At 41.8% G+C, this 27,229-nt stretch overlaps 1 protein-coding gene across 3 annotated transcripts; it reads left to right on the top strand.

Moving 5' to 3' along the window:
- The first annotated feature begins 2,624 nt into the window (after positions 1-2,624).
- TMPRSS2 (transmembrane serine protease 2) lies at positions 2,625-26,629 on the top strand. 3 transcript variants are annotated; one of them, XM_081004454.1, is made up of 14 exons: positions 2,629-3,031; positions 10,963-11,019; positions 12,600-12,807; positions 13,353-13,439; positions 13,825-13,944; positions 14,720-14,849; positions 15,776-15,886; positions 16,788-16,831; positions 17,277-17,451; positions 18,512-18,687; positions 20,615-20,710; positions 21,807-21,949; positions 23,278-23,430; positions 25,212-26,629. In XM_081004454.1, exons 2-14 carry the CDS (start codon positions 11,005-11,007, stop codon positions 25,221-25,223), a joined length of 1,470 nt encoding a protein of 489 aa, XP_080860580.1. In that variant the 5' UTR covers positions 2,629-3,031; positions 10,963-11,004; the 3' UTR covers positions 25,224-26,629. The 3 variants fall into 3 exon arrangements, with proteins under 3 accessions (XP_080860579.1, XP_080860578.1, XP_080860580.1); XM_081004453.1 differs by lacking the exon at positions 25,212-26,629 and having other exon boundaries at positions 2,625-3,021; positions 23,278-25,204; XM_081004452.1 differs by lacking the exon at positions 25,212-26,629 and having other exon boundaries at positions 2,625-3,031; positions 23,278-25,204.
- The last annotated feature ends 600 nt before the right edge of the window (positions 26,630-27,229 follow it).

Raw genomic sequence — 27,229 nt, 5'->3', positions numbered from 1 at the left:
CATGCACACTTCTTCAGAACCTTAAGGGTCTGGGGACTTCTGTTTCAGTGTATCTGTAGAAGTGGGCATGCACACGAAAGCTTATACCCAGAACAAACTTGGTTGATCTCTAAGGTGCTACTGGACAATTTTTTAATTTTTATTTATTTATTTTGACTGCGTCAGACCAACACGGCTACCTACCTGAATCTTTAATTCTAACGTATGCCTTTTGCACCATGTCCTAGTTGGTAGGTTTTGGGGTTCTAGTAAAAATCAAGAGTGATCCAAAAGGTCTAAAAACTGCTCTCCTTTGGCATAACCTCCCCCACCCAAAACTAAGTTCCACTGAAACAAATGGGCACCCTATGGATAAAAGATGCATAGGTCTGGAGTGTTAGTTTCTATGTTTACTTCATTGCACCTACATAGTCATGAGTGTTTTGTGAATGACACCAAAGAAGTTTCCTCTCTGCACGTTTTTGCTTGACTTACTTGTATTTTTTAAGGTGATCTCATTATTTCCTCCCATTCCTGTTTGGAAATAAGAACATGAGGCTATCATACTCTTACATACCACACCCAGCCATGTGAGAGGAAATATAAGTTTGCTCCTAGTTAAAATATGTCACTTTGATGTCCCCAATGTGATTTACATCTTTCCAGCCACTGCCAACGCATAGCTGTTGAACAACACAAGAAGAGGCCTGCGGAAAGTAAAAAAGGGATTTGGGGATGTTGCTATCTTCTTACTCTTTAATGGACTAGAAATAATCCTTATTATTCATTGTGCCTATAACTCCCAACCTATTTATTCTAGGCATGAAGCAGCCCAGTCCTACTGAGTCAAATAGGACAAACTTTGCAAGCTCAACACTATTTACTCAAAAGTAAGTCTTGTTGAATTCAGTGGAGCTTGCTGCTCCCAGGTAAGTGAGGTTCGGACTGCAGCTTTACTCCCAAGGAAACATTCATAGGATCCATGAAACACAGTGTGAGCCCTTTGTGGAAAGTGTCTATGACAAATAATACCTATATATACATCTACCAGTTTTTTAAAAATATTTTTAAAAAGTATTGTAATTATGCATGCATATATATGTATGCCATCCAGATGTTGCTAGACTCCACCTTCGATCATCCCTGACCATTGACCATGTTGGCTGGGGCCAATGTGAGATGGAGCACAACAACATTTGGAAACCCACAGGCTCCATCTCTGATGTAAGCACTAATATAATTCAGAAAATATGATGATGTTGACAATGATATTAGACTACAGGGCCAACCCAAGACATTTTGCTGCCTGTGGCAAAGGACACAGTGGCACTCCCACCCCCATTACGTGCACACAAGCCAGCTGAACAGTTGGATCTTACTTAAATAATGGCAGTAGGATAGGGTTACCAGACATCCCCGGTTCCCGGGGACAGTCCCCAGATTTGCAAATCTATCCCTGGACATATTCTGTCCCCAGATTTGCAAATCTGTCCCTGGGAAATGTTGCAGTGGCAGCCTCAGCAGCCCGGAGCCAACCTGGTAGCACAGTTGGCTCTGGTTGACTTCAGGAGTTGCTTGCTGCTGTGGCACCTGCCATTTTTTGTCACCGGAAGTCCCCATATGATGTGTCTTGTGCAATCTCCTTCCCCCTTCCCCCTTTGTTTTGACTGATCAGGGGTGGCTCGGGAGTCGCCCAGTTTTTAAAAATTTCTGTGCATATATGTTTCACAGGGTGTGAAAGAAGGGCTTTGCACCTTTATACAATATGCATGTGTGCTTGGGCCCAGGGTGTTTTGCCTCACCATCTGCACTACTGACTCCTTGTTGCTACTCAGCTTTTTTTTTTTTTTTTAAGTGTCCCTGGATTCACTGAAAAAAATCTGGTAACCATACAATAGGATAGGGTCCTTCAGTGCACCTGAGGCCAACAGGCTGGTTTAGGGACTATTGGGTCAGGATTGCCAGCATGCATAGCCCTGGCACTGAAATTTGTGGGTTTCTGGCCCCTTCATGGAGACTTTTGTGGGTGCTCAGGCGCCCAGGGCATTGGCAGCTCTGTACCTGGCAGAACTGTGGCACACATAGATAGGTCTAATGGCCAAGAGAGAGAAATGGCAGGGCAGCTTGTGAAGAATGGGGAGGGCTGCTGCTGCCCTCCACCATCTGCCACCCAAAGACATTGCCTCACCTGCCTATTGGTAGGGCCAGCCCTGCAAGACTATCAACATTGGTTCATTAATTCACTGCCAACTCCAGAACTAAAAACTAATAATTCTTTTTTTTTCTTTGCAAACATCTTCTTTTAAAGGAGCCAATATGCTTTAACCTGTTGATTGTCTGCCTGCTGTCACGCAGCTGGCAAAGCCGCTGGAATTCTTCCTCCCCGGAGACGCCTCGGGCAACCACGCTTACTCGGAAGTAAGCCTCCCGGAGTTCAGTGGGGCTCGCTTCTTGGCGTGTGGATCGAGATTTCGCGGCTGACGAGCCTCCCAGGTATGCGGAGGGAGCCGCCGTCTTCGGGGGTTTCCTCTCGGGCGACGGGGCAGAGGGTTGCAGCCTAAGCCCCACCCCCCTCCGGCAAGGCAGGCATTGCCACAGAGAGTGACACCTCCGGCGGCGGCGGCGGCGCTGGCGACGCTCGCCGCCCCACTGCCCGCCCCGCTCCCTCCCTCCGCGCCTGCAGGTGAATAACAGCCCGTCAATCCCGCCTCTGAGGGTGAAGAGATAAAGCGAGAGAGCAGCGAGCCCACAGGAAACGGACGACTCTTCCCCCTCGCCGCCAGGCCGCTCTCCCGTAGCGGTGGAACGCAGGTCTCTCTCGCCAAGTCCGCGCAGCTCTCCCTCTCTCCCTCTCATCCGCGCCCTGACTCGGCGCGCGGGGACTTTTGCTGTTCTTTCACCTCGCGGGAGACGAGCGCGCGGCGGGAGTGGCGCGGAGAAAGGGAGGAAGGCGGAATAGCGTGTCCCTGGGCGAAGGAAAAAGCCGCCCTGCTGCGCCTGGGCTGAAGCTGAGCATCGGGGCGCCCGGAGAAGGCGCAGCCCGTCGCCTCAGGTGAGCGCGAGAGTTTTAATTCTCTGGGCGAGGGAGACGCGGGTGGGGTGGAGGCGCTGAGGCGGAGGGAGCGATTCGCCAGGACGGCGTCCTCGCAATAGCGGCCGAGCCCGCCTGTTTTTTGTTTTTAGTACGCGGAAGTGCCCCCCTCTTTTATAGAAGCATATGCTTATTAAACTATAAGCTGTTAACTGGAAGAGTGTTTCGTTGGCTTCCATTCGTTGCCGTTTCTGTGGCGAGAAAACGAACAGAAACCCCGCTAGGAGAGGCGGTCGTGCCCTTTATGCACAAATCCGGATTCTTTTCAAACCAAAATCGGGGTAGGGGGGCTTAAAAAAAGGTAATGGAGTGGAGGGGGAAGCGGGGTAGGAGACATAGGCATGGAAGCTTGGCCATATCACCAGTTTATTTTAAAAGTCAGGACGTGGTGGTGGTGTTTCCTGTATGTTTGATCTGAATGACCTTGGCACCATACCTCTGCCGAAACACCTGCTGTTTCCTTATTGTTAAGACGTCGGTTTGGACTACAGAGATTTCGGTCGTGTGGATGATATTCTATATTCTAAAAATGACTTACCTTGTATCCAGCCTTACCGGGACGTTTCCCACCATAGGATGGATAAAAGTGATCTGCAGAGGCTGCTAAAGATGTGCATCGATAGGATCTCTTTCTAAGCAGGCATGGGTGGCCTCAATACTTGCAGGATCCGCCTGGGATCCACTACCTAGAATCAGGTACGAAAAGTGTACAAGTTAAAGAATTCCCAGGCCCAAGAGTTCATTTATTCCACACACAGATGTTACATTTATTCCACACACACCCCATACTTTATTTTAGCAGAAGAATTGTGGGGGGTAACTTTGCTGGTGCCTTTGTTAAACAGGAAGTATGAAATCCTCACCAAATCCTCCAAGCTGCCTGGAGCAGATCCTGCTCCATCTTCTGTCCAGCACTTTTCCATAGAGTCTGGAAACTTATTATACAACAGAATTTCATCTGAGCTATTTTTGTTGTTGATAATTCCCTTTTTATTAGATCCTTTCCTCAAGGAGCCCAGGCCACCATATTTGGTTAACACTCTATCCATTTTACCCTCACAACATCCACCTAAGTTAGGTTAGGCTGAGAGATGGTGACTGCCCAAGGTCACCCAGACAGCTTGAAGGCTAAGTGGGAGTTTGGGGCTCCCTGGCCCCAGTCTCACATACTTGATTACAACACTACATTTTTAGCTCAATCTTCCAGTGAAAAAATCAGAACTGCTTATACATGTGGTTCCTAGATGGCTCTTAAGTGGGATGTAGCAGCTGATTTGAGCTTGATTAATGGGCCCTGGGTAGATCCATGACACTTCCTTTTTTGTGCAGTAGCACCTTGCACACATTAGGCACTAAATATGGAGTAACCCAGCAGCTGTAGTGTCTTCAAAGTGGTGGTAAATATGAGAGAAGTTCGCTTGTTCTGTGGAAGCAGTGATTTTGAAAAACAACATTGTGCAACCATATCTACATATGAGACTTTGTGCTGATTTGAGGAGGAAAGCTTACAAACTGAAGGTGTGTGTCATTACTTCAGGGTAGCTGGGTATGTGAAATGAAATGCCCATTAATCTGAGTTCTCTTAATTGCTGCTTTTTAAACTATCTGTTTGGTAGTTACTGGCTACGCAAAACTATCACATGGTCCAAATCTATAATTTGTGTGCTCATTCCTTGTAGATTAGAGATCACATTTGGGCAGTTTTTATGGGCCTCATTTCCAGTAAAGGATTCAGGTTACATTTCTGCAAACTACCCAAACCAGCACATATTTGCATCTAAATGGGTTGAGTTACACTGACCTTAGTGGAACAAAGGTTACTGTCCTCAGCTTAAAATGCTATCTTTAAACTGTTCTGCTGGCAGTGAAGGAAATAAAATGAAAATTACCGTATGTTCTTGACTTATACTGCACTGTCACAGGCAGATTGAGAAACTAAGCTGCAGTAGTTACACTTGAGTTCAGGGTTCTGCATGTCTAAAGTGGTTTGAAGCATCATCCTAAATTGTTTGAGGATTGGGCTGTCCATTCTATTGTGGGAGGTGGTGGTGGTGGGGAGCTCAAGAGTTTTAAAAGGCCATTTTCGCTGAGGCTTTGAACGATGTACTTCAGCTATTTGAGCAGAAACAGAAATTCATGTGCAGAATTGTCTTATTGGTCCTTTTTTGTTTTCTCATATTGTGCTGTTTCTAAGGGATATGGGATTGTTCCTTTCTTTTAAGTACTAAGGGGAAAAGGACGTGATAAAGGGAAAGGCTGTACTGTAGTTTAGATTTCCCTAGAAGCAAATTTCTTGGGTGAGATGGGGTTTTCCTCTGCCTTCAAAGGCTGAAAGCACTTTATGAATAAGCAGTTCCTTCTGCCTGATAGGGTTACCAGCTTTGTCTGGCAGGATTGTTTTCCTACCAGCAACTATGTGATAAGCAAAATTGCTTCAGGTGGAACTTTTTTCCTATCTGAATTTTCAGCCTGGGAAGAATTTCAGCCTTTAAACATCTGCTCACCATAGCAGCATTTAAAGACACAGAAACCTTAATACTAACTTTGTATTCTATGGTCCTGTTCCAGGAACTTCATTATTGAAACGGTTTCTCTTTTTCTGTAGAATACATTCCATTTCTAAGTTTATTTTAATCTTTCTTGCTTCTGCAGTTGAACCACTATAGTGCTATAGGCTAAAGATGAAGAGTTGGGGAATTGCCATTCACAAATGCACTAGGGCTACAATTCTAACCCCACTTACCTGCAGAGTAAGCCCCATTGAATTCAGTCGGACTTACTTTTGAGTAGACATGGTTAGGATTGCACTAAGTTACCTTATTAAAGCTCTGTGCAGACTCCAGCTCAGCTCCTCATCTGCAGTGGGTCTGTGTTAGGATGAGACTGACCTACCAGGAGGGCAGGTTTACAGCAAATGCCTATTGACCATAAGGCATACGAATCACTTTGAATACTTGCTTATAATCCTTGTTTGTTAATAGCACTCCGTCACTAAAGTTGCCTGTATTAGGAACAATCATATGCTGAATTGGTGTTAACTGAGTGATCTTCAGTAGCTGATACAATACAAGTTCAAAAATATTTTGCTATGTGCTTTGAAAATTACAGTTGAGTGGGGTGTCAGCATTGTTGATACAAAGTGACATCAGAGAAGTTTAAAAGTATCCCCTGGGTATACTGTATAATAACAACGAGGGCAGGAAAACCAAGTTATGTGTGCAGTTAATGTACACATAACACAGACATGCTGTCCTCATGGTTTTGTATCCTTCTGAAGTGTGATATGTGTAAGAGAACCTAAATCTCCAGTTTTCCAGTACTAAGAAGCAGATGGAAACTATGGAGCAGACTTTATGATCTCCTATCTACCAGTAGCACATGTAACAAAATATTTTATTTTATTGTCTTCCTGCTACTGTGTGACATCTGGTGCTTTATAAATTATGCTTCAAGGGAAACGGGTGTCCGAGATATTATGAATTAAGGTGGAGAGACAGTACAGTTACAATTGAGACTGCAGTGCCATGCATGCTTACCTGGGAGTAAGCTCCATTGAACTTGGAGACTGTGGTGAATAAACATGGTTAGACTGCATAGTGGAAATTCCATAGAGGGGAAATGACTTCTCTCTCAAGCCAAAAAAGAGAGGTTGAAAAAAGCTGTTTCTTTGCTTCGTTAAAATAAACCTAAGTAGCTTATACATGTATCATCTCTATTTGTAGCATAATGTGTCAACAGCAAAAAATAAAGGATTCTAATTTTAATTATCTGTCCAATATAGGAACATGTCATTCATTCAATGCTTAAGAGATTTTAAAATTATTAAGTGGTTTATAAACACTTTAAAATAAAATATTCATATAATAATGAAAGGTTCCTCAGATTCTGTTAATATTAGCTATTATTCTTTTCAACCCCAGACATTTATTAACTACTGATATTCCAAATGTTAGACTAGTTTTTCCTTAATGTTCCAATTATGCATTCAAAATAAGTTTGACATTCTGTTAAATTATCATATGTAGTGTAACTCACAGTAAATTAAATGTAACATTGCATCTATTGTGTTATGAATTTTCCAAGCATTCAGGTGCAACTGGTTATGATGTTAAAACTTCTCATGCAAACAAACATAAAATTGCAGGTCTTTGGGTTTCAAAGGTACAAATGAATTTCCATATTACATCAGTCCATGTAAATTTCACCATAGAACTTTAAACAAATGGATTCAGTCATACTCAAGATAATGTTTAATTTTGAAAACGTTCCCTCTCTGCAGCAACCTAATAAAGTTGCTAATTTTCATATATGAATTGGAGATGTAGTTGTGCTAAATATTTGTCCTGACTTTTTACTAATGACACTCAGTGTTGAACTTTTCCAGTGCAAAATAAGCAAGCAGTACATTCTTCGTATGCACACCTTGCATACTGTGGTGTATATCTACGAAGAACAAATCAGGTGATAGATGCTGTTTCTATTCTGCATGAAAGCTTTCCTGTTATACCAATTCTTCCATTTAATTTAATTCCTGAGCCTTCTACTGGCCACCAGAAAACTGCCTTAAAAGTCCTTTTATAAGTTAGCATTATTTGGAACACTTCCACATCCCTGTGCTGGTACGTGATGTTTAAAGCCCTGCCCCTGCCTGAATGGCATGTTATAGCCACACAGCCTCATATCTAAATAGAATATTGCTTCAAAAAGCACTTTTGGAAAGCATGAAGGTGAGTGTGCTAAACAATACCTTAAATGAAAAAAAGAGACCTCTGTGCTATTAACTACAGCAGGTTGATGGCTATCTGATTCAATGAGCTCTCCCCCCCCCCCCTGAAAATGATGTAAAAACTGTTGGGATACATGCTCTGTCTAGCTGTAAGTACTTGATGGAAAAAATCTAGTTCTTCTGAGAAGGGTGCTAAAGAAAGTGGTTTTCTTCTGATTGAAATAAGTTCAGACCATATGACCTGCCACACCATGTTATCTGCTACTAAAAATGGTTGATGCACCAGCTGGGAAGGCATGATACGCTAAGTGAGCACTGAGTTCATAACATTTCTGGTCCAGGGTAACGTAGCCTTGAACTGAGACATCTTTTGGGTATTTGATTTCAACGTAACTGATACCACTTGGTCAGATGAGCCAGAAATGTACAATTGCCAGCAAATAGAACTGTCTTTTTTGTTAAACAAATACAGAATATTTTACCTTTGTCTTGCTACCTAGTAATGAGAGTACATGATGGTATAGTGTGGATTTCTTGATATTGTGTGCTGAGAATAGTTAGGTTCTTCATCAGAGTTGCAGGAAATCCAGCTGTGTGCTGTTTGAGAACAAGCTTGGGATGTGATTTTTTTTTTTTAAAGTTATTGGAAGTTACCAGCATCAGCTTTGCATATATTCCTGTTTTTAATATTGAGTTTTAAATTATCATAACTCATTTTGGGACCTGATGGCGAAGGACGTGTAATAAATTGAATATATAACAATAAATATTATAATAATTCTAGTGATGGACACCCACCTGCTGTTTCAGTTGCTTCAGCAAACTCCTCTTTCAATGCTTTTCCTGCTCCTTTTAACTTCCACAAGGACAGGTACTTTATTTAACTCTAGACTAACAAAGCTATTGTCTGCCAAGAGTGCCTACTCTTCGTTGCTCTATGTATGCCTTCTTTCTCACAGAAGCCATAAGAGACCATTTGGTAGCAGCTCTCCAAGGTTTCAGGCAGGATAGGAGCCTTTCCCAGACTTACATGGGTTTACCAGGGATTATATCTGCAACCCTTTTTTACGGTACATGAACCATTTTGGCTCTCCTCTGTTAATCTGGAACAATCTTGCTGCAGCTTGAAAAGGCTCTATGGTGACTTTGAGAATTGTATGTAGTCCAAGTCTTTGGTGGAATAGTTGTAGTACAGTATTGGAATTTCCCTGGTGTGTTCACTATATGAATTTAAAAGCTGCATGACTGGAAAAGGATCATTACTGAGTAATTTAAAGGTGGTACTAGTCTTATTTTGATTTTTACTTCCAGGCATCTAATCTTGTGCCACGTAATCATTTCACTGGTTTGGCTTTAATTTATACTTCCTTGTATGTTCTTTTGTAAATTGAAGCTTTATACTTAGAACTATAAATTACTGACCTGAATACATGTTGCTGACTCAAAAGGGAAGTATCTAGAAAGATCTCAACAAACAAACTTGGTGATGAATGTATCCGTGATAAATAATAAGCTTGTGTATACTGTAAGTTGAGAAGCTTTCCCAGCTTGTTTACTGGTTTTTGTAGGAAACAGAAAGTTTGCATTGTATTACTTTTTCTCTCCTTTAGTGCAACATAGTTGACATGGGAAGAATACGTGGGGTTAAATTCAAACTAGCAATGCAGAAGTAGGTAGGATTTAAGCCTAAAATCAGTGGGACTAAAATTTTGATTGATATGCTGTGATTCTATACACTAGTGGTGGGGAATCTTTTTTCTATATATGGGGGGGGGAATCAGCTGGAGGCTAGAGCTGATGGTAGACTGGCTGCAGTGGAAGGAAGAGAAATTGAAAAATGCTGGGGAAAAGATGGGATAGAGGATTCTGGAAAATGGCATGATTGGTTAGGGAACCTGAACAGAAGAACTTCACAGCACAGCATTTTATGACAGATCCTCCTTGCAATTTAATAAAAACAATTAAGGCTGGAAACACAGATATCTTTGAATTGTAGACTCCCCCACACAAAAAGGTATGTGTGCTTCTCGGTATCATGCACATGGGTAGGTAGGTGTCTGTTAAAAGGGGTCAGTCCAGGAGCATACTTAAACCAGTGCTGCACTTGGGGCAAATTTTGGAGGGGAGATGTTTGCTTCCTTTGGGCTATAGTCTGTCCTGTCGTAGTATATCATGCATGCTCAAGGTAAGAGTGAATTTGTTGTTACATTTGAATGGCTGTCAAAAAAAACCACAAGCATAGTGAAAGAGCAGGAACACATACATAGATGACTAACCAACTGGTGTTCAGGGCAAATAAATTATGGCTATGTTCTTAAACAATTTATGTAAAGTGTTATTTGTTCAAGGCGTTGGAATTTCACCCATTTAACAAAAGGAATGGCGTGAGTTTTGCCTTTTAGGCTGTATAATTTATAATTCCTGAATCAGCAAGGATTCAGTTGTTGAACTAGCCAGACCACCTTCTTGGTAATGGCCACCTAAATATGAGTTGTTATGAGTTGTTAAGGTAACAGAGGAAGTGGCTCTGTGCCAGAGAGCAGATGGGTAGGGGCCTGCTATAACTGGTTGTTAGACGGACAAAAGCCAGAGTTGAGGTGTGTAAGAGCTGGAAGCTAGAAGCAGGTTGCTGGCAGAAATAATAATGATAACAACAACAACAACAACAACAACAACAACAACAACAACAACAACAAAAATATAATTAATAATTAATAATTCATACCCCACCCAACCACTTTAGGTGGCTTCCAGCAAATATAAAAACATAATAATGGACAATTAATGGACATTTGAAAGAGGCTGCCTCAATACTTTATTATTACAGTATAACAAAGTTGGATTGATGGGTAAAGTGTGAGTGTCCTCTGCAGGAGTGAATTGTAAGGCATTGCAGTACCATCCTGTAATGTCTACTGAGATGACAGCCATTCAAATGTAACAACAAATTCACTCTTACCTTGAGCATGCATGATATACTACGACAGGACAGACTATAGCCCAAAGGAAGCAAACATCTCCCCTCCTTATTGAGTTTAGTAGGACTTACTCCCAGGCAGAGTGAGTGTGTGTGTGCGTGTCTGTGTCTGTGGATTGTAACCACAGTTACTTGCTTCAAAACTTTAGTGCATCTTATAATTGAGAAAGTAATTTTCTCTGTTTATAGGTTTGTCTGAAACTTGCAAAAGACGAATTGCTGAAAATCAAGATGGAGTCTGATTCAGTAAGTGAATATCTTTCAAAGATAGCATGCCATTTGTGGTGATTTGTAAAAGTGTTTTCAGAAAAAAAGAGATGGCAAATCTTATTATAAATGAACCTTAATTTATGCTTATTGAAAATAACGTCTCCACGTCACACTTTTGTCTTAAATCTAGGATCTGATCTTTTTTTAAACAATATTATGGCAGTTGGAAAACCAACAGGAAAGTATTGCGTGTAAATCTGCCAAAAAGCATTTTGAACTTTAATGGTGCAAACAGTTGCTGGTGCTTGCTCATCTAAAGTTCATCTCAATTCTTCTAGCAAGTGGGGACAGGTCCATAATTTTGGCCTGGTTTTGCTAGCCAAATAAAAAACTGTGTTTGATGGGGCCTCGTTTAGCTCAGCACAGCAGCGACCCATGAGCCTGCCTGTGAAAAGCCTGTCAGAACCCTTGTTGGGACATTGTGGACCTCCACCCTTCCTCCCCCAACTAGGACCTGGGAATATGGTGGGTAACATTGTGCAGCTGTTGACATGATAGCTCCACCCTGCTCCACCCTGTCCCATCCCTGCCCTAGCTGTGCTTTCACGCTTGCCAGATAGCAACAGCACACATCCCATGGTGAATCTAGTGGAAGCCTAAGAAGCGGGCTGGATTTGTAACAGACTTTGTTCTGCTATAGTGCCAAAATGCTTATAGAATGCTATAAGCATTGGAACCTTATCAATGCAGCACAGTAGAAAACATCATTTGTGGGTAGCCACTACATAAGGCAGCCCTTGGGTGCGGGGGCAAATGCTGCTGAAATCATCAACATTGGGTTTGACAATTGACAGTGAACATAGTAGCCAGGGCAGACCCAGCACTGCTTGTGGCAGTCATGGGGACCATCACATGTTTTCTCTGCTGCTATCACTGATTTAGCAGCAGGCAGCACCCCTCAGCATATTCCACCAGGCCTTCAGACATGCTCCATGGGTGAACAGGTGGCAGCAGCCAAGCTGAGCTTTCATACATAGTGGCTGTCTGCCATTTTAAGTTATCTAAAATGCAAGGTCTTGGTTTATAGATATATGAAATTTACTGATGATTTGTGATTGTTTTACTGATGCTTTGTTAATTATTCTGTATGGTTTATGTTTTATTTGTGATGTTCTATTATATTGTTGTTTTTCATTGTTTGTGAGCCACTTTGTGATTCATGTGAGTGAAAAGCAGCATAGAAATATAATAAATGATAAGAAATTAAATAAGTTATTTTAACCTTTTTTTAAACAAATATTTTAGAAATATAATAAATGATATGAAATTAAGTTGTTTTAAACTGTTTCTTTAAAAAATAATTAAAGACTTTCTTGGGTTTTAAGAACTGTTTTTAATGTTGTGTTTTAAATTGGTGCAACCTGCCCTGGGATGTTAGGGAGAAGGACCAGCGATAAATTAATCTGATGACAAATGACAACAGCTATTGCAACAAATAAATAGACACTTAAGTGAACTATTACAAAGTGAGAGATGTTGGTATTCCAGTGCTTTCTAAACAATATTTGTTTATTCATGTGCTGATTTTGTTGTACCTGATTATTTCTGATTTTTAGAGGCCACCTCCGTATTATGAAAATTTTGCCTATCAGCCAGAAAATGCAGCTTCTCATAGATACTTCGGTGGCTATAACATGTATCCACAATACCCACCTCCGTATTATCCTCCATCAGTGCCACATTACGTCCCCAGAATTTCAACTCATGAGTCAACTCCAGTGCCAACAATAGCACAACCAAAGTCTACAAAAATCTGCACGCCAAGTAAGCTTTGCTTTATTTTTTTTAAAAAAACAAGATTTTCTGTAATTAGACCTGTTGTATAGGTTTCCAAAAAAGCCTCTTTGTATTTGTTCATATGTTTAAATATTGTTCACATGGTTGTACAGTGGTACCTCGGGTTAAGTACTTAATTTGTTCCGGAGGTCCATTCTTAACCTGAAACTGTTCTTAACCTGAAGCACCACTTTAGCTAATGGGGCCTCCTGCTGCCACTGTGCCGCTGCTGCTCGATTTCTGTTCTCATCCTGAAGCAAAGTTCTTAACCCGAGGTACTATTTCTGGGTCAGTGGAGTCTGTAACCTGAAGCATATGTAACTCGAGGTACCACTGTACTTCCATTGTTGTACCTTGCGGGGGGTGAGGGTAGCAGGGAGAATAGAATGGTGGGCAGTTCATTGAATTAATGATGTTATGGATTATTATTTTTTGGGTGGGCTGCTTTTCTTTAAACTGGTATGTACCTGTAGGTTAGGAATAGACTGTCTAGTCTTACAACTCATGATAGTTTTCTCTCTATATATTTTCAGGACTCAGGAAAATATTGTTACTCATTCTAGCCATTGCAATACTGCTAATAGGAGCTGCAATAGCATGTGTTCTCATCTGGTTTTTCGGTAAGGATCTGTTTGTGTTTATAGAAGCTTAAAATATCTTGCAACATGTTTGCCTGTGAAATAGGTTAGGTAGGCTGAGAGACTGTGACTGGCCCAAGGTCACACAATGAGCATCATGACTGAGTGGGGATTTGAGCCCAGGTCTCCCAGATCCTAGTCCCACACACATTCTTAACCACTTCCCCACATTGGCCCTCTTAACAACCACATAATTATTAAATTATGGACCATACATGTATGGTCATGGCCACAAACGTCTGATAGCATTAGTCCATCCTGCTTCCTTTTCTCCCCACCCATATTTGAAATGCTTTTGCTCATGAAGCATGGTGCTCTTTTTGTTGCCAGTGAAGTAGATTCCTAAATCTGATTTGTTTCTTTACAGTGACAGACAGTTGTTATGGCTCCAAGATACGGTGTGGCACTCTGGGAGTTTGTGTGTCACCATCTCAGTGGTGCAATGGAGTAAAAGATTGCCCTAATGGTGAAGATGAAAATCGTTGTGGTAAGTGCATTCAGTGAATTATTTTTAAAAATAAATAAATAATTGAAAGCTCCTCCTCTTTAGGCAGCCTATAGTCAATGGTAGCCAATATTATCTACGGCTAGATTCTATGTAGCAGTTGTTGGAGACATTCAAGATTTCTCGCACAGGACACTGGCCATTGACCTGCAGTCATTGCTTCAATTATGGTGAGGTTTCCCCTGTGCTGAAATTCTCCTAGCACAGTAAGCACAGAAGTACAGTAAGGGGAATACTAGGGCCATGGCTGGCCTGTGGCTTGTGATCCTAGAACAACAAACTTATTTTGTCGTCTCCCAAGTAAAGTAATCAGCCACAAGTTGGAAATAACCTCTGCCTTGGGGATGGGGAGCCTGTGGCTGCCCACTGTTCTTGGATTCCCATTTCCCACTGTCCCTGACCATTGACCATAGCAGCTGATACTGAAAGAACTTGGGAGTTCAATAACATCTGAAGGACCACAGCTTCCCCATCCCTGTTCTTTAAATATATATATTAAAGATTTTCTTTGATTAAAACCCTCCCTCTTCTACATGTTTGGATAATTACAACAGACATCCACACAGAGGCCCCGCCCAGTGTTTGTAATCTTATCAGCAATTCCCACCTACCCTTTAGCAACACCTGGCTTCTTTTTGCAGAAAGGGAAAATCAGAGTTGCAGCAACTGCTATATATGTGTCAGCCAGGTAATCTCCTTATTGAAATTTGATGGTTCTGAGTCTTGTATGTCATCAGAAAATCTATTTTTGTTTTAGTTAGGCTTTATGGGCCAGATTTTCTCCTGGAAGTTTATTCATCTAAAAGCAAAAAATGGTACCGTGTTTGCTATGATGATTGGAATAATGAACATGGAAAGACTGCCTGTGAGGATTTGGGATATAACTCGTAAGTATAGTGATATTTTAATTATAGCAAATATAGACTGAAATAATTTGACTGCAGTAATTTCCATATAATGAGGGGAAGGACTAGACCATGTGAAAAATGAACATAATATTTTAGCTGCAGTTCATTCCTTTTCAGCTTTTTATTGTTATTAAAAAGTGTGCCTAAACATTCTGGTGTTTCGCCTATACAGTGGTGCCACGCAAGACGAATGCCTCGCAAGACGAAAAACCCGCTAGACGAAAGGGTTTTCCTTTTTTCGATGCGCTTCGCAAGACGAATTTCCCTATGGGCTTGCTTCGCAAGACGAAACGTCTTGCGATTTCTTGCGATTTTTTTCGCTTTGCCCCCCCTTTTTCTAAGCCGCTAAGCCGCTAATAGCCTTTTAGCCGCTAAGCCTTTAATAGCCGCTAAACCGCTAATAGCGCTAAGCCGCTAATAGGGTTGCTTCGCAAGACGAAAAAACCGCTAGACGAAGAGACTCGTGGAACGGATTATTTTCGTCTTGCGAGGCACCACTGTAACTTAGGTTTAAGGTGCCATTTAGCTCCTAGCTTTCACTTCTCCGTTTCTAACACAGCTGCATGTATCTTGATTACTGATATTTGCAGTAATACTTTTATTATAGCAGTGAGTGTAGTAATGGTGATAGGAGGAACAAAATTTGAATTCCACACTGTGCCAGATCTTTCAACAAGCTTTACAATGTTTCATGTAAGTGCTGGGAAAATAGATATGGCTCCCAAAATCATCATGATGCAAAACTCTCTAATGCAACAGATACTGTTGGTTAGTGCTCAAAGCTGGTGAAGAGGGAGTTCATATCTAGTGGCATTAAAAAAAATAATTAATGCTTAAGCTGATTGTGTTGTGTGTATGCATGCTTAAATAGTTAAGCGCACATGTTTGAATCCTATCTTTGACAGGAACACATATTTCAGGAGCAATCCATTACCACTCATCACTGACTCTAGGAGCTTTATGAGGTTGAATAAAAGTGCTGTGGACACAGACTTGCATAAAAAACTGTATAACAGGTGATACTTTTATAATTTTTGCCTACTTTTAAGTGTTTGACTCCCAGAGCCATTATAATGCACAACTGTTGTCGTAGGGGTGAACTTAATGATTGTTGGCATAAACAATTATTATGTTTTAAGCCCCTGTTAAGTTTCCCTGCCTCTAGCTTCTACTTAATAGAAATTGAAGACATTAAGCATATTTAATAGAATTTGAACTCATCAAACATATTTTACCAAGTCCTGTTCTGTGCATATAGAAGACAAATGTTTGTAGTTCAAGAATACTGCCCTTGAGTTGTACTCAACTGACTTCTATTCATGTCCAGTTTAGCAGTTGAAATGTGGAGGCTGCTTTAAATTGTGGGACATGTAATGAAGCAGATCTTTAATATGCCAACCTGGAAATTTTCTCCCCTCCACTGCAAAATTTTAAAGCTGTGCTCAGTACCCAGTGGCTTGCAGCAATTGTTGTGCCAGTCTCTCTCCTTCAGTGTGAGAATATGCCTTGGAATTAAGAGCTGGGTAATTACTTTCAGCAATGGTTATTCTGCTGTGAATGGGGGGGGGGATATGGGGGGGGTGAGCTGTGAGGAGCACCCTACAATGCCCGAGCAGGAGGACCATACATTTGTGTAAATTAACGATTGATACCCTCTTTTACGCTTGTGGAGTCTATTAGTGTAGAAGCCACTTCAATATGTTTTGAACATGTGGTGTACGTGTGGAGCTGATTGTCCAGCTTCTTCCTGCCCAGTTGGTACCCTGCCAGAAGGGAGGCTCCTGATTTACATGAGAAAATGTGTGCAGATCTGGTGGCAGGATTACCTCCACACTGTTGTAGAGTATAGGTTCATGTGAAGTTGAAGCCTCCTCCTTCATACATAGTACAAATACATATATACTATTTGTGTTACAGCGATCAGTGTCCATCGCTACAGATGGTGTCTCTGAGATGTATAGGTAAGTGTTGCAATGCTGTTTAGTTTTTAGTTAACTTTTTCTGTTTTTATTTGAATTAAACTTTTCTGTCTTGTGCCTGACTTGTAAGAATCCTAGTAAGTAAGTAAATGAATTTATGTTGATATGGCTGGGGTATGATTAAATTGGCCAAATACATTTACCTTATTTCATTTGGAGATTCTGGGTTCTATTGTTATAAAGCCACCGTTATCATGAATAAGAATTAATATAAAATAGAGATCCTGATTTCTAAGGAACTGATATTAAGTGACTGTAAATCTGACTGTAGGCAACATGGCTATGGTAACTCCTAAAAGGAAGGGCAGGATACATATATTGTTGTCATGAGAGAGTCATAAATGGTGGCAGGAAACATCCTGTGACTTATGTTATGAATAGTTTACTTATGAATGTTTTACTTATGTTTCCTCTATTTTTTACAAAGCGTGTGGCACTTCCAGTAAAGTTTGGAATCCTCGAAGCAGAATTGTGGGTGGAACTGCTGCCTCCCCTGGTGAGTGGCCATGGCAAGTCAGCCTTCATATACAGAAGATTCATCTATGTGGAGGGTCCATTATCACTCCTGAATGGATAGTAACTGCAGCTCACTGTGTAGATGGGTAAGTCTCAAACAATTTCTCCCAAATTATGTGTCCCTTGGGATTTTGTTTTTTGTATGTATAATTGCTCTGGTTACTAAAACTTTTACTATTAGGAACCATTTTTGTCCTTCAATTTTTAAACAGAATAGATGTAGGATCTGGCACTTATTTTTAGCCCTTTTGAAATAATTTTCAAGGAACGCCTAGACTGCATTGTGTCTGTTTGGTGTGCTAAGGAGAACTCTCCTCCTTTTGGTCAAATGTTCTTGAGGGTTTTTGAGGGGTTTTTTGCTCCTTTCTCCTCCTCTTTGCTAGGTCCTAACAAATGCAGACACACTGACAGAAAAGGCTTAATCCCTGGTATCTACACATGGCCTTTTGCTATCTACCGTATTTTCCGTCCCATAGGACGCTCCGTCCCATAGGACGCACCTAGTTTTTTGGGGGGGAAATAAAGGGGGGGAAATTTCCTTTATTTCCCCCCCAAAACCAGGTCGGGGAACAGCGGTATGGCGGCGCTCTGCCTCCCCGCTGTCCCCCGAGCTTGTGGGGCTGGCACTGGAGAGAAGCGCGCTTTTCCCCAGTGTCAGCCTCCAAACCAGGTCGGGGAACAGCGGGATGGCGGCACTGCGCCTCCCCGCTGTCCCCTGAGCTTGTGGGGTTGGCCGATGTCTGCCCGAAGCGCGGGGTGCTCTGCTTCAGGGCACCCTGCGTGCCGGGCGGCAGGCTGCTATCCGCAGCCTAGGGAGTCCTTCAGGAACTCCCGCGGGCTCCCCAGGCTTGCTCATAGCTTCCTGAAGCCTGGAGAGCGAGAGGGGTCGGTGCACACCGACCCCTCTCGCTCTCCAAGCTTCAGCGAAAGCCTGTATTCGCCCCATAGGACGCACACAAGATTTCCCCTTCATTTTTGGAGGGGAAAAAGTGTATCCTATAGGGCAAAAAATATGGTATATAGGGTTGTAACCAGGAATGTTACCTTCTTGACAGTAGACCTTAGCATATTAGATGTTGATGCTGCAGCAACATGAATCATGCTTGAGAATAAATCATAATTGTTAGCCTTCATTTTGTTTCCTAGGGCATATTCTCATGCATTTGACTGGACAGTTTATCCTGGGATCATGAAACAGCAAGAAATGCGTCCTCATAAGGGCTACAGAGTATCCAAAATAATTTCTCATCCAAACTATGATTCAACTACTAAAAATAATGATGTTGCCCTTATGAAGTTACAGTCTCATCTACCTTTAGATGGTACCTATCTATTTACCTGTGTATATATGCATGTATATTTTATCTTTCTATTACCTGCTCAGTGCAGCTATCAAAATCAACATTGCATCAAACTAATTGAACCAGATCAGTGCAAAACAACAGAGGCTGATTTAGGGGAGCACGACCAGTTCAGTTGCACTGGATGCAGAGCCTCAGGGGTGCCGCAACTATTATGTAGAATGGAAGGCAGAGGAGGCAGGGAGTGCTAAATTTCGGTGTTTGCACAGGGCACTGCTAAAATTTAAGACCCCAGGATCTGCCATTGAAAATGATTAAAATGAAAGATTGAGTATGATGATAACCTAATAGAAAATTGGAGAATCTGTTCATCTTTCTACAGTTAAAGTTTAACTTCTACACTTTAAGCAGCAATAGCTAAATGTTTACATTTCAAAATGTAGCAACAAGCCAGTCCAATCCACTATACCAAAGCACCAAATGTAAGTTTGCAAGATTTTTTGCCTATTTAGAAGCAAGTGTCACATCATGCACACAGCTTGGCCTTCACCCACCGCTGCTGTGGTGACAGGGCCAGGGCCAGGGCCTCCGCCTTTGCCACAAGGCCTCTGTGGTCATGGCATCAGCAGGGTGGGGGCGGTGGAGCGTGTGCAGCTGGGCCTCCACCCACTACCACTCTCCAGTGTGGTGTAGTGGTAGTGGTTAAGAGGGGTAGGCTCGTAATCTGGGGAACCCGGTTCGCATCTCCGCTCCTCCACATGCAGCTGCTGGGTGACCCTGGGCTAGGCACACTTCTCTGAAGTCTCTCAGCCCCACTCACCTCACAGAGTGTTTGTTGTGGAGGAGGAAGGGAAAGGAGAATGTTAGCTGCTTTGAGACTCCTTCGGGTAGTGATAAAGCGGGATATCAAATCCAAACTCCTCTTCCTCTTCTTCTTCTTCTTCTTCTTCTTCTTCTTCTTCTTCCACCACCACCACCACCACCACCACCACTGGCTCTCTGGTGCTGCAACAGCCTCCACTGAGGCCTGCCGCAGATGCACCCCATAAGCACGCCTTTGGCCACAGTGAACTGCAGCAGAGGCCCATGGTGAAGGGTCTTTGTGGAGGCCACCACAGTGTCAGAGAGCCAGCGAGGTAAGGCTGTGGTGGGTGGAGACTGAGCAGCGCACACGTGTGCAACATGACTGCCGGGCACCCACAATATAAATTTTGTGGGTGCCCATACACCCAGCTCCCCCCCCCATGGCACCAGTGGCCCCATCCATATGTCAGAGTGCAAATCTTTACACCAGGGAGCTTCCTCTGCTTGTGTTGCCCCCCCCCCCGCATTCTATGCAAAATACTGTTGAAAATCCACAGTGCCCCAAATAATGTAAACACCTGCAGTGTCAGTTTTTATTTCCTTTCTCTCTTCCACCCCCAAACCTCCATGTTTGTGGGATGGTGGGGAAAATATAGTTGTTGTTTTTTATTTTTAAAATTATTTTCAATTTTATACATTTCAGTAATTTTGCAATCATGTTAACATTTCGAAACTCAACTCCCCCCTTTCTGTGGTTCCTTACATTTATTTTTTATATTTTCAGCATAATCCAATTAACTAAACTTAATCATTTATTCATCTATTGAAAAATGTAGTATTAAGTAAGGCGAGTTGCTGCTTTTATTACTCTTAACTTGTCTCCAACCGTAGTCACATCTAGACTTCTGCCAAAAAGTGTGTTTTTGGTGGGTAAAGGTTTCTTGCCTTGATAGCTCCCATACAGTGACTTTTATCAACAAAAATGCTCATTTCCTCAAGGAAATTAGAGTGCTAGTAGAAATCAGGTACTATGAAAGCCCCCAACCTTCCATGTTAGAAGGGCTGAGAGTGCTGTTCTGGCAACTCTCTATCAAATTCTCATTTCTGCACAGTTACTGATTAGCAATATGTTCTTGCCTCATAGAGTTTATAAGTCCAGTTTGTTTGCCCAACCCTGGAATGATGTTTCAGCCTGAGCAACAATGTTGGATATCTGGATGGGGAGCGAAATTCCAGAGAGGTAAAATCGGTTTCTATCAAAGTCTGGGCTTTCCTTTAATTATATGTCGTGGCACTTTGGAATTGCTGCTATAAAAATATTAAAATAACTGGCTTGGTTGCAACAAATTAACTAAAGTGACCCAGTTAAAAGTCACTCTTTATGTTGGAACTAGATTGTTAGCTCAATATCACCTTATATATGCCCTATACATGTTTGTTGTTGCTATGAATCTTTTTGTCACCCTGAGCCATTACTTGAAGCAATTTGCCTATGTTTTGTTCTAAATGGAAAAAGCCACCAGATGTTTTGAGGAAAGTGACACACAGTTGTTGCTGCACTACATATAGCCGACATCCTCACTGACTCTTGGCCATTCTGGCTGGAGAAGGTGAGAGTAACACTTCAGCAACATCTCCGGTGCCAAATTTGAGGGAAAGCAACAAAGGCTGCAGTCTGAGACTCAGAAGGAGAGTCAGAGTGAGCTGAAACTGGAAGGCATCGCAAGATGCTGAAGAGTTTGTGTCAGGATCTGTTTTCAGCAGTGCTGCTGCTACAGTCAAACCTTGGAAGCCGAATGCCTTGTGAGTTGAAGCCGCAAACCCAGAAGTTAGTGTTCCGGTTTGCGAATGTTTTTTAGAAGCCAAAATCTGACGTGGCTTCTGATTGTGTGCAGGAAGCTCCTGCAGCCATTCGGAAGCCGTGTCTTGGTTATCAAATGTTTTGGAAGTCGAACGGATTTCCGGAATGGATTCTGTTCAGCTTCCAAGGTACGACTGTATTTGTAAATCTAAATATTATAATGCGGCATAAGTCTCCAGTGAGTTCTCCCCCCAAAGGAAGTAAAATGCAGTTATGCACTTCCCCTGGGGTTTCTCGCTGCTCAGGAAAGTGGGGAACAGATAATAGTTTGTTTTATGTATATGAAATGTCTTGTTTAATTCAGCTTTTAAAAAGACATTTGGAGACAAGTTGCAGTGCTTTGTCAATCCATTGAACTGCATTTTTACTGCTGAGTCCATTGCCTTTATGTCAACATTCTGCAGCTGAAAGTTTTAGTAGGTTGTATTTGAGTGGCTCTTAATATGTTGTTTTTGCACCTATTTTTCAACCTTAGGTAACACTTCACAAGAACTGAATGCAGCAATAGTACCTCTGATAGACTCAGCTATATGTAATGATAGGTATATCTATAATGGACTCATTTTGCCTACCATGTTCTGTGCTGGATATATAGAAGGAAAGGTGGATTCTTGTCAGGTAATGTCTCTCTATTTTAAGTGATAAAGCAGCGCTTAGATTCTAGCATGAGCTCTTGTGGTCACAGTGCTAGTTTAGCCATATGAAGCCCTAAATGGCTTAGGAGCAGGTTATCTGAGAGATTGCCTTGTCCCACATATGCCTCACCACACCTGCCTTCAACAAGCGAAGTGAGGTGGGTGGCTACCAGGGCCTTTTGGTTGTCACGTCTTGGCACAGGGAGACTCACCATGGAACTTTCATTAGTGTCTTCCCAGTGCTTTACCCAGGCTTTTAAAGTGTTTTACATCTGGCCTGTAAGACCACCCTGAGACCTGTGGGTATAGGGCGATTTACACATTTTAATAATACCAATAATATAGGCTGAGTTTATGGAAAGGAGGTAGTTTTTCTGTCTTCCATTGTGTTTATTGATAAGTGACCATAGAAATGTTAATACAAATAAATAATGGTGATTAGTTCATTGGAAAAACAGGTTTGACTGATTTAAAAGCATTTCTCATTTCCTTGGTGAACTTCCTTTACAGACGGAGGGTGACCTCTCTCAGCCCCCTCCAATTTTCCTATTCCTACATGTTTTCCCTACCTAAAAGCTAAACAGAACTTCTGAAAACCATTCAATAACTATTAAAGGGCTACTTACTTTCAGCAAAGTTAGTATTAGCCAGACGTTGTAGGCGTAGGGCTCCCTGCCAGATGACATTGGTGCCACCACTGAGGAGACTATTATAGCAGATGATGATTCTAGGTAGCATACAGTGGTTAAGTAAATTGCACAGGTCCTGCCCTTAGGCTTACAAGCTCAAAAACAAAATATGAAATGGAAGAGGGATAGGAAGGAGAAAGGGATAAGTAGAAGTAAATTCAGGTACCAAAATTTCTTAGCTACGTAATGGGCAATTGAGAAAGTTGTGGGAGAAGAGAAGCCAGAAAGGAGTTGGGTCCCAGTGACTTCCTCAAGTGGAGTTATGTAAAATGAATGGAATTTTAAGCAGGGCTCCTCACCTGGCTTCTAGCGTTTGAGCAAACACAAGGAGATAAATTAGGTATACAGGGTCTAGACAGTCAGAGCCTTTTCAGGTCAAAACAAGTAGCTCATATATGGCACGTTGCCAATGCAAATGCTGTAAAACCCATATAATATAGTCACAATGGATCTCTTCATTAGTAGGCAAGAAGTTTCATTCTGCAGTAGTTGAACAAATGGTTTAAAAGCAGCAGTAACTTTACTGTGGGTTGCAAAGAAAATGATTATAATTTTCCTATAGAAAACTCTGCATGTGACTTATAGAGTATAACTGTAGAATGTGTTTCCTCTCTTGTTTTAGGGTGACAGTGGTGGACCATTGGTAACTCAGAAGAATGCTTTGTGGTGGTTAGTGGGTGACACAAGTTGGGGAACGGGCTGTGCTAGTAGATTCAGACCTGGAGTTTATGGTAACATGACAGTGTTTGCAGACTGGATTTACAGAAATATGCAGGTAACCTTCTCTGAAATATTTTGATAGCACTTACCGAGGTGGGTTTTAGTGGTTGTCAGATACATTGCAGTAATGATGAAATGGCCACTGGGCTGATGGACAAGAGGCGGGGGAGGTGGGGAGTGGTAGCCTTCCCTGCCCTTTTCTGCCAGCCAAGCTGCTGCTTGGTAACAAGAGGAGCAAAGCAGGGATTGCAGGTCCAGGTTGCCACAAGTGGACAGGGGCCTGGCTCATTTGTAAGGGCAGAGAATTCTGTCTGTGCTGACAAAGGTGTTCAGTGTGTGTGTATCAAATTTGCTTCAATCATGCTAGAGCACGGCCAAGAGATGGAAGTCAGGGAACTGGCTCTATATAGACAAATTTGTTTAAACATTTTCTTAAAAGGGAAATGAAAACTTGGTCTTCCTCCACATCATGTGGGGCTGGAATGACGTAACTTTTGCTCCAATCAATTATCTCTAGCCTGCTCCACCCAATATGATTGGGGAAAGCTAGGTGACTCCATGTGCTCTGCAGAGTTGCCTGGTTTTTACCCAGTAGCTCCAACCTTGCCCTGCTATCTATCTTAAGTATCCATCTATACATTAGGCCGGGTTTCCGAGTCTACAGCTGTTTTTAGACTACAGCTCCCATCATCCCTAGCTAGCAGGACCCAATGGTCATGGATGATGGGAATTGTACTCCAAAACCAGCTAGTTACCCAAGTTTGGGAAACCCTACATTAGAGAAAGTGTCTTTGATGTGTCTAGATCCAGCCTAGAACAGGGGTTGAAAACCTGTTGCTCTGCTGACTATTAACTTCCACCAGGTACAGTAAACATGGCTTTTAGTCTGGGATGGTGGGAGCTGCCCATTCCTTAGACCCTCTGTTATTAAGAGAGCTCCTCCCTACCAAAGTTCAGGTGATAGCAGCCCCAAAGAGGGCATTCTGTGGCAGCCCCTAAGCTGTGGAATTTACTCCCTCTAGAGATGTATATGCACCTTCATTACAGTTTCCCATATGCTGAAGATGTAGCTCACTCCTGGCCTTTCATACTGGAAAGCTATTTTAGGAGCCACCCTATTCTTCTGCGTGCAAATTGTTTTAACTGATATAATTTTAAATTGTTGTAATCTTTCCCAGGACCTCATGTAAGAAATTGCATAACTAATAGCATCTGGAGGGCTAAAATGTACCTCTCCTTAGTTTTTGTGAGAGAAATAATTGATGGTGGTGACAGCAGTGGCACAGGGACCAAAGGGGAAGGCAGGAGAGAGCAGACGTGTAGTGTGTGCACAGGCATGTCCACTCTGGAATGCCATTTGGCCACTTCTGTTGCACTTGGCTCTCAAGGCACAATATGGTTCCAAATGTGTTATCTCCCATCAAGGAAACTTTTTTTGGGGGGGGGGGATGTTTAGTCAGTCAAGACACAGATACAGTTCTCCTGCAACTGTCTTTTGTCTCTGCGGTAGGAATTACAAGGTGTGTTCAGGCACACCCTTTGGCTGCCACCTTCAGTCATTTGCAGGTTGCCACGACCTGAAAATTTATAGTTCCATAGAAACACTTGCCAGCCCTGCTATGGTTTACTCATGATCTTGCAATGCAGGGATGAAGAGAATGTGAGTCAAGATCCCTGATCTTGTGGGAGCAGGGGGCAGTCAAGAATTCAGTGAGACCACTTGCTTCTTACCTTGAACAACTGATTGCGTTAAAAGTTCACGTAAACATTAATAAATTCATAAATAAATTCAATGCTTTGGATTGAGGTTGCTGAAACTTGTGTTTTTCCTAACAGGCGAACAGATGATGCTATTCAGCCATACCCCCCTGCCCTCCATGGAATGAATGGTGCCCCTGATGTATCTGATTGCTTCCATTGGCTTTCTTGGTCTTCATCATTCCTGTACAAAGCGACTCTTAGGACCTAAACACTTGATAATTCTGAATGCTTGCAAAGTATTTGGGGCCATTTGCACTGTGAATGTCTTAATATCAAGCGGTGTAGGTTGAACAAGATTCTCTTTCCTTCAGTGTAGGTGCCCCTGGTCACTATCACTCCCTTATCAAGTTGCTAAACTTTTCTTCATTTTGGAGGATTCCCAGCCAGTTTTTTTTTAAGTTTCATTATAAATCATATTTATAAATTGCTGTTACTGCTGTCTTTGGAATAGCACAGCATCTTGTTTATTTTCTTGGTTTTATTTTAACTTTTAATATATTATTATCTGTGAATATCTGGGCTGCTGGCTAGCCCAGTTTTTCAAGATTGAGGGTAAATGTCTTACTGTAACATATGAAGAGACCTTCTCCAATACTCCAGTACTACTGAGAGATGAATAATACTTTTCCATTATCTCCTGGTCAGGTACCTTTACTTCCTTTGTCTAGGTATTATATTGATTCTGAAATCAGGTCTATGTTCAGGTTTATACTGAATTCCTCCCCTCCTTCAGATATCAAAATTAGAGTTTGGTTCAGAAAATGGGAAAACCTTGAATTTTATTTTGTTAGAATATTCCCAGGTCGTATCTGATGCAGAAAGGATAAAACTACTACTGAGCCTCAGTAAACAACCAACTGGATATGTTGTTTACTTATGTGCTTACTCATGTTTAGAGCCTGCAGACAGTAGCTAGGGAACAATTCAACAGTTTCCCCCAATCTCTTTCCTGAGAAAGCCTAAATACGCTCTCGTGAATATTTATTACATGCGGTTTGCTGCTGTTAACCCACATGCTAATGGAAAAGTAACCACTTAATCTTACAGCTACCTCATTTTGTAAGAGAGCAGCAACATTTATCTCTTAAGCAGGAATTTTTTTACAATTAAGATTTACAATTTTAATAATAAATTCAGAAATAAACTTAAATATGGAATGTGTAACAGCAATAAAATCTGGCAAACTGGGGATTTCTTCTGATTCTCATGGACTGAAATTACTAAACTGCTGCTACTGAATTGCTCTTTTTTTATTAAAAAAAAAAAAGTGCCTGTTACCGCAGCAACTTTCATTTCAGGCTTTGCCGATAAAGTTGGGTAGTAATGAGCCACTCAAATCATTATTTAAAGGAGACATACTGATAATACTATGAATATAAATCTTGCTGAATTGTTAAATAGTTGGGCCACTATTTTAAGTAGCAAATATTTCTTCAAAATTGAAATACAACATGTATCTTATGTACAAATAAATAATTTTTTTACTCTCTTAACCTTTTGGCTAATTAACATTTCTTGTGTTTCTTGTGATAGTAGGAGCATTAGCAAAAATGGGCACCTACAACGGGAGAATATTTGGGTTTCAAACATCCTTTTCACACTGTCCTTGCTGGATGAAGCGGATGGGAAGGAGACAGCATTTGTATGGCCCCTTTCCCTGAAAATGTAAATTAAGGAAGATTAACTGCAGAACAGACTTCCCCCCACAACTGTAACAATGTTTTCCATTACTCAAAAATGTTGTCTATTGAAGATGCTACAGTCGTACCTTGGAAGTCGAACGGAATCCGTTCTGGAGCTCCATTTGACTTTGAAAACATTTGGAAACCAAAGCATGGCTGCAGGAGCTTCCCAGCAGCCAATCGGAAGCCCCATTGAATGTTCGGCTTTCGAAAACTGAAACACTCACTTTTGGGAGCCGATTTGTTTGGGATCCAAGGTATGACTGACTATATTCATACTTGAAATCTTGTTTTGGATCTTTAGCATGACATGAATTAGAATGGTACATTCTGGCCAAGCAATCTGTGACCCCCTCACATATTTCCCATCAGCCACAGAGCATGGCTAATGGTGATTATAGGAGTGGTAGT

Source organism: Podarcis pityusensis, assembly GCF_964106645.2.
Source record: "Podarcis pityusensis genome assembly, chromosome: 4".
In the NCBI taxonomy this organism is placed as follows: domain Eukaryota; kingdom Metazoa; phylum Chordata; class Lepidosauria; order Squamata; family Lacertidae; genus Podarcis; species Podarcis pityusensis.
This window is presented reverse-complemented; position numbering and strand designations above follow the sequence as displayed.